This window comes from Thunnus maccoyii, chromosome 14 (assembly GCF_910596095.1).
Source record: "Thunnus maccoyii chromosome 14, fThuMac1.1, whole genome shotgun sequence".
NCBI lineage: Eukaryota > Metazoa > Chordata > Actinopteri > Scombriformes > Scombridae > Thunnus > Thunnus maccoyii.
The window spans coordinates 15679668-15698639 of NC_056546.1; the positions used below are offsets into that span (position 1 = coordinate 15679668).

General features: G+C 41.0%; 2 protein-coding genes across 6 annotated transcripts; one reads left to right on the forward strand and one right to left on the reverse strand.

Moving 5' to 3' along the window:
• The first annotated feature begins 139 nt into the window (after window positions 1-139).
• On the forward strand, window positions 140-6297 carry c14h10orf53 (chromosome 14 C10orf53 homolog). 3 transcript variants are annotated; one of them, XM_042432780.1, is made up of 3 exons: window positions 140-641; window positions 720-839; window positions 6134-6297. In XM_042432780.1, exons 1-3 carry the CDS (start codon window positions 548-550, stop codon window positions 6202-6204), a joined length of 285 nt encoding a protein of 94 aa, XP_042288714.1. In that variant the 5' UTR covers window positions 140-547; the 3' UTR covers window positions 6205-6297. The 3 variants fall into 3 exon arrangements, with proteins under 3 accessions (XP_042288714.1, XP_042288716.1, XP_042288715.1); XM_042432782.1 differs by lacking the exon at window positions 6134-6297 and adding an exon at window positions 4080-4153 and having other exon boundaries at window positions 142-641; XM_042432781.1 differs by lacking the exon at window positions 6134-6297 and adding an exon at window positions 1152-3650 and having other exon boundaries at window positions 156-641.
• ogdhl (oxoglutarate dehydrogenase L) lies at window positions 2041-18446 on the reverse strand. Of its 3 annotated transcripts, none has more exons than XM_042432771.1 (23): window positions 18304-18446; window positions 17381-17607; window positions 16727-16897; window positions 15847-15949; window positions 13505-13620; window positions 13244-13398; window positions 12585-12731; window positions 12407-12497; window positions 12123-12302; window positions 11876-12004; window positions 11311-11490; window positions 11055-11207; window positions 10273-10375; window positions 9913-10041; window positions 9316-9466; window positions 6588-6715; window positions 6325-6503; window positions 6098-6169; window positions 5456-5581; window positions 4443-4515; window positions 4182-4345; window positions 3946-4100; window positions 2041-3803 (listed from the first exon to the last, which is right to left on the reverse strand). In XM_042432771.1, the coding sequence occupies exons 2-23, from the start codon at window positions 17603-17605 to the stop codon at window positions 3680-3682; spliced, it is 3054 nt and encodes a 1017-aa protein (XP_042288705.1). In that variant the 5' UTR covers window positions 17606-17607; window positions 18304-18446; the 3' UTR covers window positions 2041-3679. The 3 variants fall into 3 exon arrangements, with proteins under 3 accessions (XP_042288705.1, XP_042288708.1, XP_042288706.1); XM_042432774.1 differs by lacking the exon at window positions 18304-18446 and adding an exon at window positions 18070-18265; XM_042432772.1 differs by lacking the exon at window positions 18304-18446 and adding an exon at window positions 17879-17977.
• Window positions 18447-18972: the final 526 nt, after the last annotated feature.

Here is an 18972-nt window from a genome sequence, read left to right on the forward strand (position 1 = left end):
TTGTAGAATCAGGATATGTTTAAGTTTTGTTTTTTAATTAAATATAATCATGACTAATGATTGAAATTAATTTTGAATGAAAAAAAACTTTATTTACCATAGGATACTGCGTCTACATACATCGTTATTATGAGACACAACCTAGTTATGAGATGTGGTCATAGGTCAAGTTTTTTAGAAAGATTTTTAAATTTTTAAAAAAAAAACTTCTCATAAATTTGTCTTAGAATCTAACAATTATTGAACTTTCGATGATATATTGTTTTATATTAAGACCCACATATTAAGATATTAAGACAGTAATCTTAAGACTTAGTATCTCATACTTTTCTGGAACATTTCATTGTATAACTATAAATTTGACATATTATAATGATATAGTTGTAAAAGTGTCTTAATCTGTCAAAATTATCATATGTCATATAAAGAAAAAAAAAATATTTATGATTCTCTGTTTTTGCACCCATGCACTTAACTGGAAAGGAGTTCAAATAAACTAGCAACAGGAGCTGGTGTGTGATGGTTACCATAGAAACTACAACAAACAATGCCGACAAACGCACGGGTGACACTTTGCCACGGACCTTATAATTCCAATGGAGTAGTAAAGCACAGGACTTCCCGCCTGCAGGGTCTCCAGGGTATGTTTCTTTTCCCACCAGAGTCCAGTTCAGATGTGTTGCTTTAGATGAGGTCAAACATTGTCCGTATGTCTGCAGCCGCTCTGAGAGCACGCGGGCACCAGTGCGTCTTGGAGGAAACGCGCGAGTGGAACATGGTGGAGCTCGTGGTAAACGGGGAGACCATCTTCATCTGTGATATCAGGCAGCTGGAGTTCGGTGAGTTTGGTTAGTTTTGACATCTCCACGAAATAACGCGTAGTCTCTGCTTCTCCTCTGACTTTCCTCCACCGGTTTTACACTTCAACGTCTTTAAATCGACCGGTGAGCATTGTGGGTAATGTAGGCGCCAGGTTTTGACAAGGAAGAAGAATGCATGGAATAAAATGTCGGATATCTCGTTGTGTTGCGTCACTTTGTATCCCTTTACTGTCCATTGTGAGTCAATGTGACAATGTTATAGAGGACTAATACTACATCTGTACTCTGACATAATCACACTGGCAACCTGTTGTGCTTTCCCCCCCCAAGGTGGAGATGGTAAATTGGACCCTGTTTGCAAAGAAGCTGTTACTGCTGTGGAGAATGCCCACTGAAGATAACAGAATCCCACTCAGCTTTTAAATAAAAAATGCAAAATACATTCAGTGCCAGTCAAAAGTTTGGACACACCTAATGAGAAAGTGTGTCCAAACTTTTGACTGTATGTGCATTAAAAGGTTTTTTTCTTATTCGCCAAAACAATCTTTTCAAGCTACATGATCTTTATTGCAGTTTTATTTGTATTGTTAAATTAATTCACAGGTGTACTGGTGGAAGGCTGGATTAACAGCTAGTCCTAGTGGGCCACTGCCTCGGGGCCAGAGACCTGCAGGGACCCCAAAACTTCCCGCAGCAACTTGGTCCTATAAGATAATTTTCTGGGCCAGTCTTGTAGAAGGAGCCTGTGTGAAAATTTGGTTTGAACACATTTATTTATTTTGGGCATACATGGTGCATATTCTTAAGTTTTGTTTATGTAAACAACAAACAAACAAGCACACAAGAAACCTAGCATACTGGTTTATTTTTGTTTTTCTTGGCAAATAATGAATCTGCCACATGTAGTCCGCTGCAGGATTAATTGCAATAACTTTGGTGATCCCTTAACTTTTACAATTTTAATTTGTCCAATGCTTTGGTTTATGACCAAACACCTAGACAACTAATGTCATTCCTTTCAGCCTAACCTGTACTTTGTTAATTAGCAAATGTTAGCATGCTAACATGTTACAGTGAGATGGTGAACATTGTATACTGGCTAAAACATAGCATGTTCGCATTCAGCTCAAAGAGCTGCTAGCATGGCTGTAGAATCTTATTCATGCTTTTTTTACAAATAAACCGTAAATTATCTGCAACTAAACATCACAACCAAAGCACGTTGTTAAACATATTTTATTGCATATGTCATTATTCCAAGTAAAGTGCAGCTCCAACAAGTTTTGTATGTTCCAGTACATTTTTTTTTCATTAATAAACTAACACATGTAAAAACATTAGATATGTAAATTTATGTTTGGGTATGGCTTATAGTTAAATCTCCCAGCTACAAGGTAAGCTACAGTACAGCTGAACAATAAGCATAATTTAAAGTAGCGTTTCAAAGCACAGAGGTAACTAATATCAATCCTGTTTAATACCTAGGGGTTTAAATGTGACAACGAAGCGTCAGTATTGCTCTCAAAGCATCCAAGACTTTGCTGTGTTTTTGTGTGTGTGCATCCTTCAGCCTCCAAAGACGAAGCTGAGCCTTATGTCCTAAGTAGAAAACACTGCTGCAAGTCTCTGTGCCAGCTGGCTCATGTCTCCTGATGAAGTGAGGTGTGACAATAAATACAGACTCCTCCACTAACAGCTAAGATAGCCAAAGCAAATACAGGCACTAAACCTACTGATGTGTTAAATTTCAGGAACAGTCTTCATACCTGTGATATGTATAATTCACATTAATTATAAGTACACCAGTGTGGTGTTTATTGTGCGTCTTGTAGCATCAACTATTCATCTACAAAATCAATACAATACAAATCAATACTACTAATACTATTCAGCATAGCAGTAATGGAGGTATCTACTGTACTAAAGCTACTGCAATAACAATGATTGTCAGGAATCTTAGTTTTATTATTATTAGGGCTACTAAGAGTGCACTATTGCTACTTCACCACTCATCTACAGTATAGTAGCTGCTAAAGAGACAGTTCTGTGACTGAATGATTTTATTTACTGTCTGTATAATATTTTGCAAGGAATGTTTATTTTGAAACAGAGATGTTGGAGGTGTAGCACCCTTTCGAGGATAAAAATCTTTGTGGTGACTGTGCTTATTCTGTAAAAGCCTTCATAAAGGCCCCTTGCTGAGTAGTGTTGATTGAATAAAGTGCAGATTCTCCCTGTAAAGCCAGGATCAGACAGGAAAATAGCTCGACCCACCAACTGTAACCATTTATTTTTCTTTTCTTATCTGAATCCAGGGTTTAAGGATTGTAAAGCCATTTGAGGCAAACTTGTGATTTTGAATTATATAAATAAAAGTGACTTGCCTTCACTTGACACGGGGTATGGCCAGGGAACGAAAACCATTGCCAAGCGCAATAATTTGTCATTCTATCCCATGTAGTGCGTCACAGTGGAAAACAAATGATTCTGCATTTAGGAGACTTTGTAAGGCCCTGACAGAGTGAGTGTGAGTTTGACAATTTCTTGTCTCCTCTCGCCTAGTTTGATAACATCTAGGATGTCTTCCGTGGCACTTCTGACACTATAGTAGTCGCAGGTCATGAAAGACATAAATGTTGAGTAGTCTGATTCAGGCATAAGTCAGTCAGTGTGACAGAGTTATCTTTCACATAAGGTAAAAAGGGGTAAAATAATGTTCACTAAAAACATTAGGCTATGCTCCAGATTGTCTCAAATTTAAAAGAGCTCTGCCTCTTTCCCACATCAAGACTTAAAATTGCCCATGGTTATTGGAGATGAAACTGCACCTCCAGCTTGTCTCACGTTCCACAGCTCCATTACATGTCCCTCCCCTCAAAGGCGCTCAGGTTGAAAGCTGTGTCCATGAACCTCTTCAGCTCATTGAGGTGGGTGGACTTGTTCCCTGTTGCAGGAGCGGCTGCAGGGTCCCGTCCCACATACCTGAGAGAAACATTAAAGGTTTGTGTCATTGAGATGTTTGAGCTGTCACCCCTGACATGATTTCACCTGATTCTCTCACTGGATTGTTCCAATGTGTACGTGTCGTGAACAAATCAGATGACAAGTGAACAGAAGCGCTTACCAAATGGGTTTCTTGTTGGCCACCACTGTGAGGAAACGTGGCCTGACGTAATCATAGTAACCCATGTTCTTGTGCTCCTCCTGACACCAGACCAGCTCAGCATTGGCATATTTTTCTGCCTCTGCTCTGACCAGGTCAAACGGGAATGGAGAGATCTGAAGGGGAAGCCGCAGATTAAGTGGAAGAAGAATTAAATAAGTGGAAAAAGAAACAAACAGTGGAGAAGGATGAATCACCTGTTCAAGTCTGATGATGGCGATGTCTCTCTCCAGGTTTTGCCGTTTCCTCTCTTTAGCCAGTTCGTAGTAGACTTTGCCAGTGCAGAAGATCACCCTTTTCACTTGGCCTGGGCTTTGACTGGCAGCTCCCACATCTGGAATAATCCTCTTGAATGTAGTGCCTGCAAACATTAAATATTATATGTTTCCCATAACTGTAGACCAACATTTGTGACACATTTTTATCTCAAATTTCAATGAGGTAAAGTAAAACTCCACCTTTGGCCAGGTCATCAAAACTGGACCTTGCATCGGGGTGCCTCAGCAGAGATTTGGGAGTGAAAATAATCAACTGTGAACAAAGGGAGACAGTTTCTGTCAGCTACAAACAACAGATTGATTCTGTCATCCGTATCTTCATTGTGGGCTTTGAAAAAACTCCAGAGATAAAAGTTTTTATCTCTTTTCACGCTAATTTGTTGCCACCATATAACACGCAACATCAGCATTGGGAAAACAAAACATTTCTTTATCAATCAAATAAATAAAACCCTTCGTGCTCAGCCGACCAAGGCCGAAATTTCAGAGTTTTTCATAGAAAACAAACAATATTATTCCCTACTGGCCCCCTCACTAATTTGCTCAGGAAGTAATTTTCTCATGCTCCGCAAAGCATTGCATTTATGTGCGACAGGGGATCAGTTAAGACATTCACTGTGGCTGAAAACTGTAAGAGACTGAAAAAAAGAGCAGTGCAAATACAAAAAAGAGAAATTATTTACACTCAAAAACTTTATACCCATACTAGTTCTACTTTTGGACTTCAAAGTACTAATTAGGAACATTCAGTACATTTGTATATAAGGTGGGTAAATGTTTTCTGAAAATTGAGATTCTTTTTGAAGTATGGCTGTAATCCAGTATTATAACAGTTATTTTTAACAGTATGTCTGTCATAATGAAGCAAATAAAGATATAACTACAGTTTGTGCCTCTCACATATTCATATTTAAGACTTTGATTGATACCTATCAGACTCTGTTTTCCTCAAAGATAAATACAAATCAAACAAAATATTTCTTATGTCAGTTTTTTAAAAGATATCTTCCAAACAGCTGTAAGTGTAAAGTATGCTTTAGATTTCTCTTTGAGGAAAGCAATGGCTTATATGTGTAATTTGGATGCAATCTATGCAAAGTTTCAAATGTAAAAACAACCATGACATGAGAAGCACAAACTGAAGCGAAGCACTGCACAGATAAAAATATAATGAAGACAGTGTTACGCTTTACCGGTTTTCTGAATGGCAGCAGAATCTGCCGTCTAAGCACATGACTGTAGTTAGCAGGCGTGGAGCAGTTGACCACGATCCAGTTACAGTCATTCAGCTGCTGGACTTCAAAATCTCCACTGAACTCCTATGTAAAAAAAAGTGAATAACAAAATAATTTTAAAAAGTTATTGACTCTGAAAACATAAATTTAACTTCATGTAGATGCAATTACAGAATTATAGTTGTAGCAATGTTTTATCTCATGATTGGGCAGGAGAGGTACTGCAGAGAGGTACTACCCCCCCCCCCAAACACACACACACACTGCACAGAGAATGTTAATCCCTTGGTATGCTCCCACTAATAGGTTGATCAATATCCCATTTGTAAATGAATCTGGTAGGCTTCTGCTGATACAGCCCACTGTGGCTCCCTCCCTGATGTTCCCTCACACCAGCTCACCCTTGGGACCTGAGTTACTGCTGAATATCAACGCTTTGGAGGCCATAATGAAGAGACTTATCAGCTTTAGAGAAATTGGCAATCATCACTTAAGCCATTACTGAAGTGGTTATGACATACGCATAGCCAATAAAACAGGGGATTGTTGAAGTACACAGTGGAATGAAAGTGTTTACATGAACTGTACATGTGAACATACAGGGAAGTGATCAGGGTCATCTTTGCTCATTTGCAGGAAGCGCTCAGGTCGGGCTGATGAATGTTCTGGACCCTGATGACAGAAGAGAACAAGAGCAGGGCACATAATGACAAAATGGAAGAAGAATCCCACCTCATATATTCCAACAAAATCAAAATTCATCTACAGAATTACATACTTATTCTATTTTCTAAAGTAGTATAGCCTGGCTGATTTTCACTTCTCACCATTCCCTCCATCCCATGTGGCAGCAGTAGGACAATGCCGTTGTTGCGGACCCACTTGGCCTGGCCCGAGCTGATGAACTGGTCAATGATACACTGGGCTGTGTTGTGAAAGTCTCCGAACTGGGCCTCCCAGAGGATCAGAGCATTAGGGCTGGCCATGGCAAAGCCAAGCTCAAAACCTGAAGTCACAGGCATCATTACACAGAGCCACAAAATGACTTAGAGTATAGCATGCTGTGTAGCCAGAGAGACTTCAGTCTTACCTAGAACTCCGTACTCTGATAAAGAGCTGTTGCAGACAGTGTAAGGAGCCTGGTTGGCCCACAGATGGTTCATGGGAACACAGATACGTTTGTCCACCTCTTGGTCATGCAGAACATGATGACGGTGACTGCAAAACATAAGTGAGGCAAAGACTGAAACAGGCAAATAAAAAATAAAAAATAACGACTGCTATGCCAAGTCATCCATTTGTGTTTGGTACTTAAAAAGACTGTGGAGCATAGAAAATCAATCAATGTAATGACATCATCTGTTACTAAGAGAGCATATTAATGTATCACATTTAGCTGACATTAATGGATGAAGTAAGATCTTACCAAAAACGACCACACAAAACCATCTAAGAGGCTGTGACACAACTAATGCAACTACTAATTATTTTCATCATTGACTGATCGATCGATTTTTTTATTTTTTTGGTTAATAATCGATATGTTGTTTAGTCTATAAAAAATCTATAAATATAAATTGCTTGTTTTGTTTAACCAACAGTCCAAAACCCAGATATTCCATTTATCATTACCTAAAACCAAGAATAGCAGTATATTTCCAGTTTTGCTTAAATGGTTAATCAATTACACTGCAGATTATCAATTAATCTACAAATCATTTCACCACAAGTATTTAGAGGACAAAAAAACCTAAGTGCTGTATTTACTGCTACAGATGGATAGTGACGCACAAACTAAAGATTTTCAGGACTCTAGGCTGATGGAAAACAACAGATTTTCTAAGAATTTTTGTGAACAATCTTAACCCAGTAGAAGATGCAGGCTAAACACACAAACACTACAGTCCCCAGTCAAGTCCATACAGGCACTTCATGAAGAGTAGCGCACTCTCTCTCATCTTCCGTCAGTATGAGGCCCAACAAGAGTTGATGGGAGCGAAGAGCCAAGCGTTAACAAGCTCTGATCGTCCACTCGCTCCCAGTGTAGGAATCAGCCTTCAAAACCAGCACGATGAGACAATCACTTAAACCCCTTTAACATCACTCTAACGACGTCTACACACACGCATACATACACTCAGACACACATGCAGCGCTGGAGGTTATGTAATGGTCCTGGCGGAAGAACTGCAGGAAATAACCAAAATCTATTGATTATGATCTTGAATTTGATATATTACCCCCTAGAAGACCAGATAATCTTGAATTGAGTCCTTTGAATAATATCCTCCATAATTATGGACTAATGAGGGCACATAATGCGTAATTGTTTTGTTTGATCCTTGCTCTACATTTGCAGGATATACACTTTCTCCTCAAGAAATCCTTTGATGAAAGAATGAAATGGAGAGCATCCAGCATTAATTGAGGTAACCCACATCATTTCCCGTTTAATTTACTCAATTCGAAGACCCAAAAACCTCATGAGAATGAGGTCTTTCTCTGGGATTGCTTCATAAACTGTGTGCCAACCTCTTTCGTCTCTCTTTCTTTCTTCCTTTCAGGTGTACAGGCACATGCACACTTACACACACACACACACACACACACACACATCCTCTGCCTGGGGGCCCCATTAGTCAGGGAAAGGGGTGCACGGCGCGATGCATGCAACCCACCCAAACACGACGACTGAATCCATTAGTCCGCGCTGGTACGTACATCGCAGATACGCAAGCAGGCTCACTCGACTGTAACATGCCAATATGCTGCTAAGAACTATGAAGGGAAACAGAGTAGTGGGGGATGAGAAAAGTGGAGGTAGGAGGAGGAGAAAAGCAATAAAGGGTGGTAGGGGGTAAAGTATAGCTGAAGTACAATGAGAAAGAAAGGTAACACAAAGGACCAAATCTGAGCTGAAATGAAAGTAAATAAACAACAGGTGATACAGAGATGAAGTGTTTGATGTCATTTTTCTCAGCCAGGCAAATTAACCTGCTGAAGGGGACAGCGGACAGGGAGAAGTAGATGTCAGTGGTAAATGCGAGACAAAAAGAAGAAGCCCCGTAGCCTCTGGTTAGTTAGTGTGATGTATGTCGCTGAGAGCTGAGAGGGGGGCGGGGGCTGTGTCAGTGAAGATGGGCTGGTGGAGAAATGATAGGGGACAGATGAGACAGGCACAGTGAAAGGGGGAGCTGGTTTTTGTTCATGTGTCACTTGTTCCCTCCATACCATGACAACACCATGTGGGCTTCGCAGTTCCCAGGAGACTGTGCTGACGTCTTCTGTCTGTCAGACTCCCTTTGCCACCAATTACTTAATTCACCATCTTTAAGAGAGTGTTCTTTACCCTTTATGGCTGGTCAGGCTTGCTGACCCTGACTGAACAAATGTGCCAATTTCATTTCAAAATAGTAGATTTGGGGCAATATCAATTTAAGAGTCATTGTAGGGTCGGATGACATGGTGCAAGTCATTGCCACAATATCAAGGATGTTTTCCAAAATGATGTAATTCCACTGTAAGTTGTTTAATATCACCCAGCCCTTTGTCATCTTAAGGAGAGATAAAGCTAATGTGTGAGCTCATTCAGTAAGTGGAGGGTGTGACTCCTCACAGACTCCCAAGCTATAAAAACCAAGATGGGAAAAATCAATATATTTACACTCTTCCTTCAATAACTATACTTGAAGATCCTTTATCACAGCACCTCCTCCTAGTACAGAAGAGAGCATTAATACAAGCAGGCATAGAGGTTTAAAAAAAATAAAAATTCATACAGATCCTTTTAGTTTTCAGTTGTGATTACACAGACTCACCTAAAGGTGCCCCGCTCTACATCTTGCCCACTGAGTCGCACATGGATTCCATCTTTAAGAAGGGAGCCGAAGGCCATGTACTCTCCTAGAGCCCAGTCCATCTGCCGATTCTTCACCAGGTCAGCCCGACCGCGCAGGATACGAGACACACCTGCAGAACACACACACATACACAGGGAAAGAAAAATTTAAACAACTGATATCTTAGGCGAGCACTGGGGAAGGGGGGTGTAAAAGCAATGGACTGATGTACTGTGTTGTAAATAACATTAAAAACTCTTATGGCAGTCTGAATGGCTACAGCGTGAGCCCAATCAGCTGTGCAGGCAAAACACCTGCTGTTAGGAAATGATGTGTTTAATGGTAAACTGCTTTAAAAAAAACTCAATATCATCCCTGCAGAAAAAAACATCCAAAAATGAATTCTGGCTCTTAGGTTAATGTGTTTTACAGATATTTAGCAGATTACTCAGGAGCATGAATCCCATAGAGATGTTTTCTTTGTGTAGATTTCTAGCACAACTTATCAGTATCACTGATACTGTGTTAGCCTGTTTCTTTGCTGAATATTCTTCCTCACAGAGCGACTAGACTCACCAGGGTGGATCTTAAAATCTTCCAGAGGCACTGAGCTGGCTGTCTGGCCAATGTGCTGCAGGACCTCCTCATCCAATCCTGTAGGGAGGCAGCTCATGCTCTTGGGCTCTCCCTCAGCTGTGAAGAAATCTACAGAGAGACACAGCGTCACTCCAGCAGAAACAGAAAGTATTTACAGAGAAAGCAGTCAATTAAAAGAAAAGCTCTTTCACAAAAGGTGAACATTATAAGCCTCACAAAGGTAGTATTTGTTTTAGAGTTATTGGATTGCATTACATTGTACAGGTGTTCACGTCATTGCGTCCACCCTCTGTGTAATCAGGTTTCCTTTCAAAATGCAGGGACAGTAATTGTTCTTACCCGGCCAGGGGGAGTCTAGCCAGTGTCGGTTGTGTAAGATCTTTTCATCCTTAGAGCTGGTGTATGCCTCCTCACATATCTTGTCATATTTGGCAACCTCTTCCTGCATCCACATTTGGTAATGTGTGTTGGGAACAAAGAGAAGTACTGTATATGAACTGATAGATAGTTTTTTACTTTAACTAAACAACTACAGCTGACTAACCAAAACTGTACATAGCTGAGACAGATAGGAGGAAACAGAAAATGGGAGAGAGAGACATATTAAAGAAGGAAAAAAAAGTCTCCAGCAGCAGTAATGGTTCTGCCTTGCTATATTACAAATGGGCTTTTTACAAGGGTCCAAATAGCAGGCCACACAACAGAAAACAATGTCCATCAAATGCCATGAAGTAGTGCACCATTGAGGTGCTGCAGTATTTCTCTGGCATCTGGTAAGAAAAAATGTTCAGAATGGATTTTACGATCCAAGTTTCTGTTTTGGATGAAGAACCTCAGCGATTCCACTGAATGGCGCCAGAATCTGAGGTATACTTCAACTTCATTGACCAATATATACTCTACGTGAGGGATTGTGAGGCTGGGTGATTGAACTGAGGCAGTAAATTGAAACCCAAATACAGCAGTGCTGGCACAACATATTTACTTGAAGGCATTCCAATATCTAAGTGTGATTTAATGCACACAGTCCAGCATATGGTGATACAAAATAAACCAGCATACAGTAGTGGCTACCAATATACTGTATATTTAACAAGAGCAAACAGCATTAGATCACAAACCTCAAATTCCTGCAGTGTCACCACTCCCTCAGCAATGAGCTTGTCGGAGTACTTTTTCAGCACATGCTCCTGCCGACGGATCTGTTTGTACATCAGCGGCTGAGTGAACATGGGTTCGTCCATTTCATTATGACCAAACCGTCTGTAAGAAACCTGTAAAAACACATGCACCTTAAAAACAAAAGCTGTGGTGTGTAGATGTGTGGGCTTGTAATTGTGTTTCCTGTTAATCGATTAAGGCTTGGCTGTGACTGACGAGGTCAATGACAACATCCTTGTTGAAGGTGGTCTTCCACTCTGCAGCCACCCGACACACGTACATGACAGCCTCGGGGTCATCGGCATTTACATGGAAGATGGGTGCATTCACAACCCGAGCCACATCAGTGGGGTAAGGAGAGGAGCGGGCCACACGAGGGTCAGTAGTGAAGCCAATCTGAGAGCAATCACATCTCAAAATTGATAACTTGACATTTAGAGCCTAAATCACAGACAAAATGATCAAAATGATATTCAGTACAACAAAATGTGCTCCACTGTTGATGAATAACATCAGAAAATCTCTTTACATGTGTAAAAAAAAAAAGATTTAACAGCTCATTTTGTTAGTTTTCATTTACAGTTTTCTTGGAAAAAATTATAAATTTAAACTACATAATCGTGTAAAACAATAAAACAATATGATCATATCTTCCTGTCGACAATCACCAGACGGTCCCAGTTGTTATTATTAATAATAGCATAAGTAATAGTAGCAGTAGTAGAAATTATATCAATAACATCAAGATTAGCAATAGTATTATTATTAAACCTTCCCCTACCTGATTGTTGACCACCACGTGGATCGTACCATGTGTGGTGTAAGAGGGGAGCTCACTTAGGTGGAAGGTCTCGTACACAACTCCTTGTCCAGCAAAAGCAGCATCACCATGCATCAAGATGGACATCACCTGGGAGAATCATAGAAACTGACTCAACAGCACAAGGTAACAGTGTATCTGTCATGCAAATCCACATTTACATCACCAATGTATCCTCCCATCATGTACCTGTTAGACTAACTGTTACCTTTTTCCCCTGAGTGTCTCCTCTGTAGAACTGCTCAGCTTTGGCCTTGCCCTGAACCACTGGATCCACTGCCTCCAGGTGGGAGGGGTTCGCCATGAGTGACAGCGTGATATTCTTGTCTGTCTCACGGTTAATCCTCTCGTGGTACATCCCAAGGTGGTATTTGACATCCCCTGAGCCCTACAGGCATAGAAATGGTTATGAAATAAAGCATCAGTTGAATGCTCCAGACCTAATTTACTCTGCTAGTCTTCCATACCATCATCTATCAATAGTTTCCTCACCTCATCAGCAGCCTCTAATTTGGGGTCGAACTGGCAGAAGATCTGATCCAGCTCCTTACGGATCACATTGGCCAAAACATTCAGTCGACCCCTGGAAGCAGAGTTTACAAAGTCTTCAAGTATCAAATGGAGGGTAAAGAATTACCTGTATGCATAGAGAGGTTGTAATTCACATTACCGATGTGGCATCCCCATGATCACACTGTCGATGCCTGCAGCGCTCGACTGGTCAATGATGGTTTTGAGAGCAGGGATGAGCACTTCACAGCCCTCCAGGCCAAAACGTTTCTCTGATGACCACTTCCTAGCCAGGAAGTCCTCAAACCTAGACATGAAACAAAAGTTCTGTTTATAACAGTTCGTGGATGTTCTGTGCCACCAACAGTTAGCTTTACACAACTGCTGATACTGCTACAGACTGATAATGATGATACTGGTGCTCCGGTAAAGAATTTTTGTAACAATGCTATGGTGGTTGGGGGTATTTGTACTCAAGCATTTAGCAAATTTATTTCAGCACCACTGTGTGTGTGTGTGTGAATAGGAACTAGGAAGTCAAAGATAACACTGCAGCAACGTGGAACAAGCAAGAATATACTAACAAGATTACACACAGTAACAATAAGATCACTTCCAGGAACCTCCAGTGACTCCTGAGATCGTTTATCAAAGATGAAAATGAGCTCACATGAAGAATGGGGTGTTTATCTTTCCAAATATATGGGCAAACCAGAGTTTTGTTTATGTAATGCGAGTCCCTGATGTGAGCTATAACTAAAAGTGAGGTATCGTGCTGTCAAGAAAATGTGAGTCATTAGATCTTTAATCATTGCTGACCGTGTGGATCTGATCAGGCGGGCTAGCAAAGTTCTCTTCTCAGCATTAGTGAACTGCATGATTCCTGGAGTCTCAAATTTCTGACGGATCCACTGACACTGGTCCACGTTGTTAATGAACATGAATTCGACTCCTACGTGACCACAGTAGGATGTCTGAAAAAGAAGAGATTAAAAAGCAAATAGCATGGTACAGTGTTAAGGCTTTCTCTCATGATTAAACACATTTGTCACATTTGACACAAGCACACAAAGAAAGTACCTCGAGTCTGCGTATGATCTCTTTCAGAGGAAGAGTGGTCTCTCCTCCTCCGATGAAGGTGGTGGAGGGTAGCTGAAAGCTCCTGTCCAAGTCAGACTCATCAAGACCATAGAAACCTTTGATGACGTCATGTGAAACAAGTTTGATTAAGAGATTTAAGGTCAGTCTATCAACATGTATTAACAAAACTACCCTCCCTATTCAAAATTAATGATTGTTAAAGCTTTTTTTAAAATTCACAATTAATTTTTTCTTTCTAGTACTTCACTGCAGAGGCAACAAGCTACTAACTTGCAGGGAGCACACTTCTACTACACTCCAACAGAGCTACACAAAACCCAAATAGTCAAACCAAAGAACACCCAAAACAAATCCTTTTCCACACTTTTCAACATTCATAATGCCAGAAATCCTGCCTTCATCAAAGTTTAATTAATATTGTTGAGTTCCTAAGTTATTTCACATCTTCTGGTATCTTCATGTGAATACATTTGTTAAGTTGATTAACAGAAAATACTGACCTAACAATTATGATAATACATTTATTATTTAAGTCATTAATCAAGCAAAAATGGCAAATACTCACTGGCTCCAGCTTCTCAAAAGTGAGGATTTTTTTTTTTTCAAAACTGTAAACTGAACATTAACACTGTTAGTCAGAAAAAAAAACATCAATTTGAAACTATCACTTTGGGCTCTGAGACATTGTGATGGGCAATTATCAGTATTTTTCTGACATTTTATAGACTAAATGGACTGCATATACAGTATATAGTCCTTTTATACCTTAACAGACAAAGCACTTATAATTTGCCTTACATTCACCCATTCATACACACACTCACACACCAATGGTGATGGCACCATGCAAGGCAGTTTCGAGTTCAGTGTCCTGCTCAAGGACACTTCAACTGGGGATCAAACAACTAACACTGCAATTAATGGACAACCCCATAAAAGCCTCCCCTATTACTCAATTGACAAAACATAATAACCAACAGATTAATTGTTTATGAAAATAATAGATAGCTGCATCCCTAAGTGACTGTAATTTAATTAACAGGGTATGTATGACTCTGCAGTGAATTAACTGAAAATAAATCTATATTTTTAACAAAGTCAACTGGTTTGATGTCAAAAACTGAGATTAAAGCTTAGCTAGAAAAAAAAAATTATCAAAGATGTACAGTATTTTTTAGACAGTACAAAATCAGGACCTGTGGAGACACAGCATCAGTGTCGGCCGCCCCACATAAGTTTCCGTGCTGACAAAGCCCACCTGAGAGAGCTGGTCAAGCTCAAGATCGCAGGCAACATAAGAGGAGACAGGTGCAAATCATATTAGGAACGCAGCAAAGACAAAGGGGGCCAAGAATAGACTCATGTTCTATCAGCTGACCAAATAAGGGGCCACGGAGGCTGTCATTAGCTTTCATTAGGGAGCTATAGTCCTGGTGACAATACATAATGCTACGCTATGTCCTGACACACACTGATCACTGATAACAGCAGCCAACAGAAACAATGTCTCTCTCTCTCTTTCCTCTTTACTGGCTATTACTGTAGACTTCGATCGCTTTCTGCGGCCGTCCCACATCCTCCGACCCTCAGTCCACTAAATGAAATGGAGAATGACAAGAGCTACGCCTGAGATTAATGACAGCATTAGGCTGACCAACCCGGACCTGGCAGAGAACGTGATAGGGCCTTTTACACTGAAATACCACTTACACTCTTCGGTCTGATGAGTTATGCAACCCTGGATCAGATGTGTGTGTGTGTATAATGTGTGTACAGACGCACATGTATGTACTGTATAAACCCTCAGAGGGATACAGAAATGTTATTGAAGTAAAATGCGGGAAAAATCTGATATTTTCATTATAAAGCAAATTAAGCTTTTGAAGTAATGGGAATAATATGCTTAAGACGGAAATCCTTCTGCAAGTATCCTGAGTTAATTAGAGGGAAGGGCTTCTATAGTGGGAATCTCATCAGCATATATACTGCCTGTAGGTAAACTCCACATGCCTTTAGGTAGGAGAGAGAGGTATAAAATAGGAACTCTTTACCTCCTCTGTACAAAGTCTGAACCAGAAAATGTATAATTAGACCTGCAGTTTCAACCATGTACCTCTGTATCAGCATTTCAAGAATACATGTAGCACTTTCATGTATTTTTGAAACAATACAGCCTGTTGTAAATGGGTTTCATGGTTAAGATAATCAACTCAAGACAACAACAACTTGACAAATATTTCTCTTGTCACCATTTTGACTTTTGGTTTGTGTCCATAATGTGCAACATGCCTAGGATGAGTGCAGGGGGTCGTGAGTCTCACCTAATTTATCGATGGTGGTGATCAGGTCGGAGGGAACGAAGGAGTCGAGGTCGGCTTCCAGGATTCCCAGAGGGTCTAACTGGGCAACATGGTGACCACGAATCTACACAAGGAGACAGGCAGAGATGTGGAGATGGGGGAAGGTAAGAGTAGAAAAGGTATATAAAAAAAAAGAGAGAGAGAAATTGACAGGCAAGGAAAGAATAAGAAAATTCAGCAAGGTGATGCCATCATGATGCTGAGTATAAACAGCTGGAGAAGCTAACATTCAGTTATAGGTCAACCTCTTTGAGAAAAGAGCCCCGTGGGACTGCTTTTATGTCTGTGTACACACACATACTCATTCCCACTAGGATTGCAACAAGCTGGGAATAAAAGTGGCGCCTTTGCCAAAAGACAGAATTTAATAAATCCCTCGGATAGTTCCTCGAATTAATTTGAGGGCGAGGGGAAATGTTACCACCTGTTTTGTTTAAGTAGTCTCTTTGATATTTCCATTTTCAAAAAGCAGCCAGGGTAAGTAGGTTAGAGTTAATCTTGCAATTTGCATAACCTCGTGCAGTGACAAACAAATTGTATATTCCTTTTAATACAAGGACGCCCAGTATAAACATCTCTCATTGCCAGTTGCATCTGTTTTGGCAAGTCAAGTGGATTTTGTTTGTTGCATTTTTCACACACACACATCGGAGATACAAATAGTCAGTTGTGGCTCCGGGTAGATGACATCTTAATTCTGTACACAGACACTGCATTAAGATTTAAATGGATGCCATGAGATGTGTGATCAATCTTTTAATTTGTAAATAACACAAATCCACATTAAAAGCTGTGTGTGTCAGTGTGTGTGTGTGTGTTCCTCACAGCTGGGCAGCAGTACCTGGTAGGCTCTAATGAGAGTGTGCACAGCCAGGTGGTCCTCCACCACTTTCTGTGCCATGTCTGTTGAGTGGGACAGCACTCGGCCCTGGAGCAGAGCGGAGGGGCGTCTCTCATCCGCCTCGCCAGACGGACTAGAGGCCTGGATGTTACGGAAGAATGTGTCCCAAGACTGGAACATAGAAAGAGACAGATCCAGCAAAGGCAAACAGGGCCATTGAAAACATGCACTAAAATTATCCCTGCTTCTTATTGACTAATAAAAAAAATCAGTGGACACTCTGTCAAAGATTTATTTTTTGCCTTTTAGTCACAATGTAGGAGAGAGGTTGGGGGATGGTGAAATGATGGTGAAAGGCTGGACAGAAATCCAGGACAATGCTCTAAAGCATGTCATACATGCCCTAGTGAACATTAAGTGCCCTCTGGTCTGATATAATATGCTGAAGTGTATTTCTAAACCAACACAGGCAACAGCAGTTCATTGTACTTAAGCTGCAAAACCAACTCTGGTGCCAGGGGTGCTGTACATTTCCCCCTCTGCAAATTTCCATTCATGGGCAAACAAAAAACACATTTAAAAAAAATTAATTAAATATTCCAAACTTTTTCTGTCATAATGTGTTGAAGAAAGGCGCATGTTGCACACTCTTACCTCATGTACGTTTTTATGATCCTCCAGCCAGGCAAAGTACATCTCCTCCACATAGTTGGAGCTACTGGTCACCGCCGAGGGAACGGACGCAGCTGCCCCGGAGGAGCAGCCTCTCCTGGGGTCAACCCAGCGCCTGGCCGGGCCCTGTCCACACCCTCGCAGCCACTGACTCCCTCCAACACGCCCGCCCCTCAGCACACCCGCCAACGCCCGGAACTGACTCATGTCTGAGAAAGCAGAGAGACACAGAGAGGAAGTTGGGGGGTTAGAAAGAGTTCAGACTCAGCATCTCTTAAACGCTGTGCATGCCTGTGTTTGGCGTCACATTTATTGCAAGTCATTTGAAAGGAATTTTTTTTTTTGAATGTCACATTTCGAAAACAATATTTGAGCTACAATGACTGATTGTAGGTTACGCATCTTAGAGCGCGTCGCACTTATAGGAGACTTAATTGCGCACAGGCTCGTTTATGGATTAAACGACCTTTACAAACGTACGTTTTCGATGCACTTAAACGAAGCAGCACAGATTTAACACAACCTCTGCAGAAGTAAACACGGCCGCGTAAAGGCCTGTGCCCCTCCTGCGCAACGTCTTTACAGCTGCAAAAAGCGCGTAACCGCGAGCTACCCAAGTATGATGGTCTCCTACTGCAGCATCTAACCTCCCCTAGTTACAACTTCCTCACCTTCTCCTGCAGGACGCGTTTTACTGGCTCCTTCAGGCTACAGCGCCGACATCAATGCCAAAACATTGCCTATTTCATTCTGGCTCTGTCCACTAATCCCTCAACGTCAACATAAATCCTCATAATCTCCCCTCGTCTCTGCCAGTGGAAATTTAACGCGCGGTATCACGGGAAAAAAAGGACAGTGTTTTTTTAAATGTCACCTATACGCTTTATTGTAGAAATTGTATTTACCTTAGACTGCACCGCTCTATGGCTTTATTGTCATCGCCGAAGGGTGCAAGTGGGACAGGTATCAGTGAAGGTGACACGGATCCGAGTGTCGTTTGGCACGCCCCCCCAGCGGGTCAGGTGGTGCCTCCTCTGCACAGAGAGCTGCCTGCTGCACCCATAGGTGCCAAGGTAACTGCCATACACAGCAGCTCAGTGACAGAAAAAGGAAAGCAATCAAGTTCAATTATATTTCAGATGTGTATTTTGTCTTGATTGATATAAATGAAATTATTAATAATTATTTGTTTATAACAGCAACCACTTACTTTAATCCTGTAATTACAAAATCTATGAGGCTCTGTACACTTCTCATCCAGACAGGATTTTTTTTTTTCCTCCACGTCACACCACACATATGTCTTTCTCCCTCACTGTTAATTATATAAGCCAATTAAACTTTTATACAGGCTGAACATGAGTCATTTGAGCAAGTGGTTTCAGATTGATGGGCCTCCACCTTGAGTGGGTTAAACAATAAGATAATTGGCCCTCCCTCCAGCGTCTTTCCTTCTCCTCCCCTGCCCCCGCTCTCCTCCTCATCTAAGATTTTCATCATTCATACTCGCTGGCACAGAAGCAACCAGTATTATCAATCATAACAAACACACCACTGAAAAGGGGAAAATGGAG

Coding starts and splice junctions, on each gene's coding strand:
- ogdhl (XM_042432771.1), bottom strand. CDS start 17,605: ATGAGTCAGTTCCGGGCGTTGGCGGGTGTGCTGAGGGGCGGGCGTGTT. Junction 16,898..17,380: donor ATCATAAAAACGTACATGAG/GTAAGAGTGTGC, acceptor TCTATGTTCCAG/TCTTGGGACACATTCTTCCG. Junction 11,208..11,310: donor AGGATGTTGTCATTGACCTC/GTCAGTCACAGC, acceptor GTGTTTTTACAG/GTTTCTTACAGACGGTTTGG.
- c14h10orf53 (XM_042432780.1), top strand. CDS start 548: ATGCCGACAAACGCACGGGTGACACTTTGCCACGGACCTTATAATTCC. Junction 642..719: donor CCGCCTGCAGGGTCTCCAGG/GTATGTTTCTTT, acceptor GTATGTCTGCAG/CCGCTCTGAGAGCACGCGGG. Junction 840..6,133: donor TATCAGGCAGCTGGAGTTCG/GTGAGTTTGGTT, acceptor GCTCATTTGCAG/GAAGCGCTCAGGTCGGGCTG.